At 45.8% G+C, this 8,876-nt stretch overlaps 1 protein-coding gene across 1 annotated transcript; it reads left to right on the top strand.

Moving 5' to 3' along the window:
- Positions 1 to 4,415: 4,415 nt before the first annotated feature.
- LOC136488660 (uncharacterized) lies at positions 4,416 to 5,526 on the top strand. Its single transcript, XM_066485512.1, has 2 exons — positions 4,416 to 4,870; positions 4,941 to 5,526. The coding sequence occupies exons 1-2, from the start codon at positions 4,416 to 4,418 to the stop codon at positions 5,524 to 5,526; spliced, it is 1,041 nt and encodes a 346-aa protein (XP_066341609.1).
- The last annotated feature ends 3,350 nt before the right edge of the window (positions 5,527 to 8,876 follow it).

Here is an 8,876-nt window from a genome sequence, read left to right as displayed (position 1 = left end):
CCCTAGTAAGAGATAAATTGAACCCAGCAATCCGTAACTGGAAAGAGGTACCAGAGAACACAAAGAATGCACTATGGGATAGGCAACTGAAGGTCAATTTTGGATTTCTAGAGGGTAAGCATGAATTGGTAAAAAAATGCTATCAGGATGATGGGAGAGTCATTTCGACATTGGAGGTCGGAGCTCAACATGAAGTATATCCAAAAGGGGTCAACTCCCTTCAACGAGTTCGACAAAATAACTCCTAGTCAATGGGAGGAGCTCATGGCTCAGAAGACTTCATCGGAGGCATTGAAGCTCAGTGCCCGTAACACCGAGCTGGCGAAGAGGAACAAACACCACCATCATTTAGGCGCCGGTGGCTACTATGCCAAGGAAGAGTAGTTTAGGAAGATGGACGAAGAGGCCGTAGCTGCTGGGAATATCGATGTGACAAATTTGAAGGTACGCTCAAGGAACTGGATATATGCGAGGAGTATAGAATCATCCGGTAGTAATCTTAAGTTTGATAAGCCAGAGACCCAAGAGGCGATATCAAGGATACTGAAATATGCTGAAGACAAGGAGAAGGGCTCATTCAATCCTTCCACAAAGAGGGATGAGCTTAGCCTTGGCTTGGGAAACAAGGAGCACATAGGCCGCACCAGGGGGCTAGAGAAAAGGACGACTTGGAAGCAAGGATTCGAAGAGGATAGGCACATGTACAAGAAACATGGCCGAGACTGGGAGACTAGTCTTGAGCTCCAAGTGAGGGCTCTAGTTGCGAAGGCGCTGGAGGAGCAAGGACTGTCTACGAAGTCACGGATATTAGTGACGCTGCCAGGAGAACTAGCATTAGTTGGCAGCCCTCTAAAAGTTCCTAGCAGCCAAGGTTCCACTACAGCCACAACCCCAGTCGATCGCATACGGAAACCAACTAGTTGCACCTTGGTGTTTCTCAGCGGCCAGCAGAACACTGTGATGGAGGTGGCAACGGGTGTGGCACATCCTCCCGGTGGCTTACACCACAATAATAAGATACCTCTAGACTACACTAGGGTCGAGGTGCATACAGTGAAGCCTAAGTTCATGCAGTGGAGGATAGACTATGCAACTCCCGAGGGGCTAGTGTTACTCGGAGACGTTATGGGGTAGTTCATCCTCTAGCACAAACAGGACATTATATTGACTACTTCTTCGCCGCCTCCCCCTCTCCCAAATTCCTGAGATATTTTCACCGTTGTTGAGGTCGGGGAGATATTTTCACCGTCTCATGACCCCCACATTCCTGAGATGCCACATTCTTCCCTACCTCCTAGCGAGCAGGTGCCTGATGAGATGCCACAACCTTCTCTAGTTCATACCGAGCAAGTGCATCATGAGATACCATAGTCTTCTCAACAAGCATAGCCGATACATGAACAACGAGTGCCTCCTGAAGAAGCTGCAGCACAAGAAGATGAGGATATGCCTAAATGGGAACTTCAAAAGAAGCATCCAATCACCATAAGGCCAGTTTATGTTCCAATCAAAGACATCTCATCGGTGTCCAAGTGGTATTCCCATGACCAGTTCAAGCCTGAGAACCAAGTTAAAAAAGTTCAATCACGGGGTTCTGAGGAGGCCGTCACTAGCAAACTCCACCAAATTACAAAGCAGTATCCAAATGTTGATGCCATCAAATGGTCAAAGGATTGCCTGAAAACATATGAAAGAGGCAAGCCCTTCCTACCAAACCGGGACATCCAGCGCCTACCAGTTGGAATGAGAAGGTTCCATGATTGGTACTTGCGTGTTCTCCCAACGAGCATAAATATCATACAAGCATGCTTCCCCACCGGCACATTTGGAAGCCCAGTCGGGAAAATTGTCTTTGACTTCAATGACATGCAAACATACTTTCACCTAGGAGAAATGGAGATGAATCTAATTCACACGTGGTGCCTGTAAGTCCTTGTCCTCCCGATATGATATGAATGTAATCTTTGAATTTTGTTATAACTAACCCACGCCGTGATTTGTAGAATGCAAGTGCACATTGTCAAACAAATGCCAAGTGTGAAAGCCGGGTATGTGGACCCTCAAGCTATAGCCCAAACAAATTTCAATTACCCTAAATGGTGGACACTTGATGCCAAAGAGCTAGCTGCTGCAAAGACTCTTCGGGAGAAAGAGCACATCCGTACGGCGAAACTAAGGGAAGAGTCCCTTAAGGTTGTGGCATACATTGCCCTGGCTTTCAAAAATCTCCAACAACACTCTACTATATGGCTACCATACAACTTCGAGTAAGCTCAACTCTATACTTAAAGCTTTGTTCGATATATTTTATTCGATGCAAAAGAGCTTATCTAGTTCTATGATTAAATCCACGCAGCAACCACTGGATTTGTATAGCCGTCGATGTCGGGAGGAGCATGGCATGGGTCTTTGATTCATTAGATAAGGACACGGTGACATACAAAGACTTCATATCGATTCTCAAGACGTATACATATCGACAATCCTCATTAGCTTATATGTTTGTATACATACTTTTAACATTCACTTTTGGATACTAACAAGTTGTATTTGCTAAAATAATTCGAATAGGGCATTTAGGTTCTATGTCACTAATCATCATGGAAGGCATGATCCAGTAAGGAAGGAAAAGCTGGCTATAAAAACACTATGTGCGGTAAGTGTAACATACTTCTTCAGTACTCCATTACATGGCTATCAAAAACATTACTTAACATTTTCATATGCAAAACACACAGTGCCCCAAGCAGAAGCCTAGGAGTGTACATTGTGGATACTATATATGTTCTATAATGAGTAACACCGGTGTCTACAGGAGACACCCCTTAAGGGTAAGTTTGAACCTCTTCACCCGTAGTATAAAAACTTCGTAAATGGTATGAAATACTAAACCGAAACTTGTTCCCTTGTAGTGGAGAGAAGAGAAAGGAATGAAAAGAGACCCATACAAGGATGACCAACTCTTAGAGCTCGTCGGCGACCTTTGCAACTTCATATTGGACCAGATTGTACATGTCAGAGGCGCCTACCATGACCGAGAGTCTGAGTTAGGTACAAATCCTCAGTACCAACACCTTCGTGAGACTAAAAGGCTAGCTCTAGGATGTTGATAACAATGTGTATGGAATTTATATATTTAATGATGGATTGTATATATTATTGTGAATTGGACTTGTAATTGTAGTTTATAGAATACTCTTGTGCTTGTAGTCGCGGTCGCGGGGCGTTCGGCAACGCCAACGCTGGTTGCGGGGCGTTCGGCAATGCGAATGTGGTTTGGAATGTTGGTCGCGGGGCATTCGGCAACGCAAATGCGGTTCGGAACGTTGGTCGTGGGACGTTCGGCAACATGATTTTGAATTGTAAATTTGATTTTTTTTTGCGGGAAAACGTACTATAGGGGCGGTTCTAGATTGAACCGCCCCTACAAATACTTGTTTGTAGGGGCGGCTAGTACTACAGCCGCCCCTACAAATCAATTTGTAGGGGTGGCTGGTAATACAAGCCACCCCTACAAATAGATTTGTAGGGGCGGTTGGTAATACGAGCCGCCCCTACAAATCGATTTATAGGGGCGGCCTAGGAACCACCCCTACAAATGCATGATTTATAGAGACCCTTGCGTAGGGGCGGTTGGGCAAACCGCCCCTACAAACGGTTACTAGCCGCCCCTAGAAATGCTTTTTGTAGTAGTGGCAAGCTCACCAACATCGACCGCCTCTGCATCGTCGCCTTTGAGTACATGGCCGCCCGCCATGGCCCTCTGCGCTGCATCACTGAGGCCGCCTAGTGTTGGTGTAACCCTAATACCACTGATGAAGCTGAAGCTACAGCTGAGCTGGAGAAGCTGGAGCAGCGGCAGCATTTGAATTTGAATGTTGGCGGGAGCAGTTGGAGCGGGGCTGGCGCGGGGTGACCACGCCCACGACATCGTACGCCAGGAGCAGTTGCGTCTTAGCCAACTTGTATCTTATTTTAGCAGTTTTTCCATTAAAGCAAGTGTGTGTTACCGCTACTAGTATAAGTAGCCTGATGTAAGAGGTGTGTGTTAGCACCTTAGAAACTCAGTAACCGTGTTTGTACTCCATCTTATCAATAGTGAAAAGGGGCACCGTCTCCCTGGCGGTTGCCATGTGTTCATCATTTGTTCGTCGCGTTCTTGCGCATACTTGTGTTCTAGGCTTAGCCACCATGTGTCATTGCTTGAGATTGTTGATCCTTTGCTAACATTTGGTATTAGAGCCATCAATCACTCGCAAAGCATCGTGTAATGCATCCATGGGTGACTGAAGTGCGAGCAGCGGGGGAAGCGGCAGTGGGTAGATCACCTATCTGCAGTTGATGGCCACCAACTACACCAGTTGGAGCATTAGGGTTCAAGCGATCATGGAGGACCAGGGCATGTGGGAGAGATCATGGAGCCATCAGGGGAGTTGTCCGAGCAGGGCACGACGGCGGTGGCGGCGGCGAAGGCGAAAGACAAGAAGGCATGGGTGCACTTGCTTCAGTGCCTGCCCGATGATCTGCTGATGCAAGTCGCAGCGAAGAAGACCGGGAAGGAGGTCTGGGACTCACTGAAGGTGAGATTCATCGGCGAGGAGAGCGTTAAGAAGGCGCGACTGCAGACATTGAAAAGTGAATTCGACGTGATGAGGATGAAGGTGGAGGAGTCGATCGATGGATATGCTGGGAGGCTGACAGGGATGTCGGTGAGGTATGGCAATCTAGGTGGCATGTTGGATGATGTCGCACTGGTGAAGAAACTCTTTGACACCATGCCAGAGTGCTACATCAACGTGGTCGTCGGGATCGAACAATTCTACGATCTCAAGAAGCTTGCATTCGATGAGGCTGTGGGGCGGTTGAAGGCGTATGAGGAACGCATCAAGCAGGGAGCAGTGGGTGCAAGATCAGACACCGATCAGGTGTTGTTGACTCAGGCTGAGTGGGAGGCTCGGCAGAAGTGGGCAGCCGGTGAGGCGTCCGACAGAGGTAGATCACAGGATGGCGGTGGCCGTGGGCGTGGGTGTGGTCGAGGTGGTGGTCATGGAGGAAGAGGTGGCCAGACCGATCAGGCAAAGGAGGGTGCTGAGGAGTGGCAAGAAGGATAAAAGCCATATACAGTGCTTCAAGTGCCATCGCTATGGGCACTATGCCAATCGGTGTCCGAGGGAGAAGGAGGAGGAGGAGGCACACCATGTCCTGGCAGTGGATGTTGAGCCATCATTGTTGCTCGTAGAAACGGAGGAGCCGGGACTGCTTGAGTACACATCACAACAAATTCAGGGGGGAGTAACTCTGAATGGAGGCATGGTGCAGCCAGAACTTCACTTCACCGGCAGTCAGGAGTCCACCAGGGAGATCTGGTACCTGGACAATGGTGCTAGTAACCACATGTCTGGAGATCGACTGAAGTTCAGAGAATTTGACCAAACATTCACTGGTAAGGTGCAGTTTAGGGATGGATTTGTTGTTGAAATTCAGGGAAGAGGGTCTATCTTGTTTCAGTGGAGAACTAGGGATTAGTGGGAGCTCAGGGATGTTTATTTCATACCTAAGCTTAGAACTAATCTCATTAGTCTACGTCAGTTGACTGAGATTGGACATTGTGTTGTGAAGGATGATGATGAGATTACTGTTTCTGAGAAGAATCCACCTAGACTGATCATGTGTGTTCAGAGAACTACAAATAGACTATACAAGATAGAGTTGAATTCAGTTGAACCTACTTGTTTGTTGGCTAGTTCGGGAGATCAGGGTTGGCTTTGGCATGGCAGGCTTGGCCATGTAAATTTTCAAGCTCTGAGAAAACTAGATGACAAGGAGATGGTAGATGGTGTGCCACTGATTCAGAAACTCGATCAGGTGTGTCAGTCTTGCTTGGCTGCAAAGCAGACTAGATTGTGGGTTTGACTAGATTGTTCATTGAGTCCAATTGCTATGTGCAAGGAGGTCATGCATAGATTACACCAACATTAGGCACACCCATATCATGAACTATCAGATACACGTGTTTGATTAATATGAGACTCGGAGTTTGGGTCTCAAATGTTCTATACCACTGATTTACCTGTAAGTGAAATTTGAAAGTCAATGCAACTCATTTTTAACCAGTATTGCAACTATAGTGATTATATGTTTTTTGACGTTTCATATCTCAAGTAGATGCAAACATCAAACACGGTGAATCTCAAAGCACATGACCGCATAGACATGGGTGCTTAGGCACTAAGGTGGTTGAGTGGATTGCATATTGTACGCCCCATATAACAACATATGTGCAATGTTCCAGCAGTAGAGATTTGCTAGCATTGAGTATAATTATGGGGAATTTACTTGGGCACGTGAGAGTCTTGAGTAAAACTTTATGTTCCATGTAGTAGGATCACTATAAAAAAACTTATTTTTAGCGACACCTAGGTTCCTCTATGCAGGCAGTTCATATGGCAAGCCACCTATGCAGTTGGCCAGGAGGGGAACCTGACCGCCTGTGGAAGCACTGTGGTAATCAAGCAGGCAGTCCGCATAAGAAAACCGCATGTTGAAAACAACCAAGTACTCTATCCATTCCGAAAGAGTAAAATACACCAGCGGTCCATAAAGTTGTCTCACGGTGTCACTAAGTCATCTGAACTCTCAAAATGCATATCCCTAAACTCGTTAAGTGTGCCACTCTAGGTGCAAATCACACTAATAGCATAAATCTGACTATGTTTTACCTCAACAAATGGCTCATATATCTTATTCACTACGGGATACAGTAGCTTGGCCGAGTGCCAGGGGCACTCGACAAAGGCCCAAAACCACTCGGCAAAGGCTTTGTTGAGTGTAACACTCGGCATAGAACACACGACATCTATAGTATCGGTAAACAGCTATTTGCTGAGTGTTTTTTATCACGCACTCAGCAAATGGTTTACCGAGTCAATAAACACTCAGTAAAAATAAACTATCGGCAAAAAAAGTTAACGGGATGGCACGGTGATGGCGCTTTTGCCGAGTGCACGACGGAAAAACACTCGGCAAAGTTTCTCAATTTTGCCGAGTGTCAAGCCCAAAACACTCGGCAAAGTTCAAGCTTAAAACACTCGGTGTCAAGGCCACCACACTCGGCAAAGTTTAGACACTTTGCCAAGTGTCACGCCCAAATCACTCGGCAAACAAGCCTCTCGATTCACAATATACGTACTCCCCCTTTTTACTAATCTGTCACGTATAACGGACCCCTCTCGATTCACAATAAACCATCACAATTCACAATAAACCATCATCACAGGCATAATTATATGTCACTGGCATAATAAACCACGATCATAATTCACAATAAACCATCATCATAATTCACAATAAACCATCATCACATGCATAATAAACCATCACAAGTCACAACTAAGTTACAATAAGCCACAAATGCAAATGCAATCACTGCGGAGGCCCTTGGAACCACTGCGACAAATCCGGGTCTTGAGGCTGATTATTTGACACCGCCGATTGATTCTGCATAAAAGAGAAGAGATTGCATGTGTGAGCTGCAGATATAAAAAACTCACTGCAATCAGAAAGTATAAGCAGTGTCTTGAAAAAATACTTGCACATAAGTATATATAGTACTAACTTGTATTTGTGCATGGGAAGCTAATAAGGAAACTTCTAGTCTATTTGATTAAATTTTGGGAGAATTTATATTGTTATATGATATATATGAGCTAGGCTAGGCAGCGCAGGCTGTTGCATGCGTACGTATGTATGATATATATGATGTGTAAGCGGTGATGACACGACGCCACTTGCATTTGTGTGCTGTGCTGCTGCCAGGAAATAACTATATATATTATTAAACTAATAAAGTGGGAGTACGTACAGAACTAGTACCATATCTAACTGATGATGATGAGAACGAAAGTAGTACTACATGCTTAAGCAACAACAACAAAGCCTGATCTGATGAGAAACACAGTCTGCATGCATCGCATTGGCCATTAACGACGACGTCTTAGACTAATGCACGCTCCTCCTAATCTCTCTCTCTCTCTCTCTCTCTCTCTCAGGTCAGGACAGAAATTAGAGAGGGAGTTAGAGAGAGGGAGGGACTTATATAGAGAGAGAGAGAGAGAGTCAGAGAGAGGAAGCTGCGGCATCTCCTGCACACAAGCAAAGACTTGCTTTTTGGCTGGCCGGCACACCACATCCACCTATGCAGTAGTAGCTTCCTTGCTCAGCAGCCATGCATGCTTCTATCCTATCATGTGTGTATACAGGCACTCTTGTACTATATGCTTTTGCTGCCATGCACGCCACCTCCGTACCCTAGCTTATCTCGCTAATAAACCTCTATAAAAACCCCCTGCCACCTAAAGTTCTCACATCTAGAGTTCTCTAAGTCATTTTATGCTAACATCTAAAGTTCTCTAAGTCAAAGTATTCAATCTGTAGTATAAGGTGTCAAGTGACTCACAGTAGTTGTGGGTGGCTGAGGTGGAGGGAATAGCATCGGTGGCGGTGGCAAAGCTTGACTCATACTCGATGCAAAATTCTACATGTATTGGAACATTTGGTCCATCCTCAACCGATTTTCTTCCTCTATCCTCTGCATCGTCAGTCGTTGTTCTTCCTCCATGTTCTGCCACTCGGCCGCCACCCTCTGCTGAATCATCTCCTTCATCCTCGCCTTCATCTCTTGCCGTTGCTTCGTTTCTGCTTTCACCTGGGCCTATAATATTTCATCCCAATGTTATAATGCAAAGCTAAAGTATGTAACTATCAACGAACGATAAATAAAACAGAAATAACCTGAAGAGCCTCCATCTGGAACTGTGTAGTGGTTGGCCGTGGGTGTATCGCCGGGCTCGAGCTCGTGCTCCTTGCTCGGATCTGGG

The sequence above is a fragment of the Miscanthus floridulus genome, chromosome 10 (genome assembly GCF_019320115.1).
Source record: "Miscanthus floridulus cultivar M001 chromosome 10, ASM1932011v1, whole genome shotgun sequence".
NCBI lineage: Eukaryota > Viridiplantae > Streptophyta > Magnoliopsida > Poales > Poaceae > Miscanthus > Miscanthus floridulus.
This window is presented reverse-complemented; position numbering and strand designations above follow the sequence as displayed.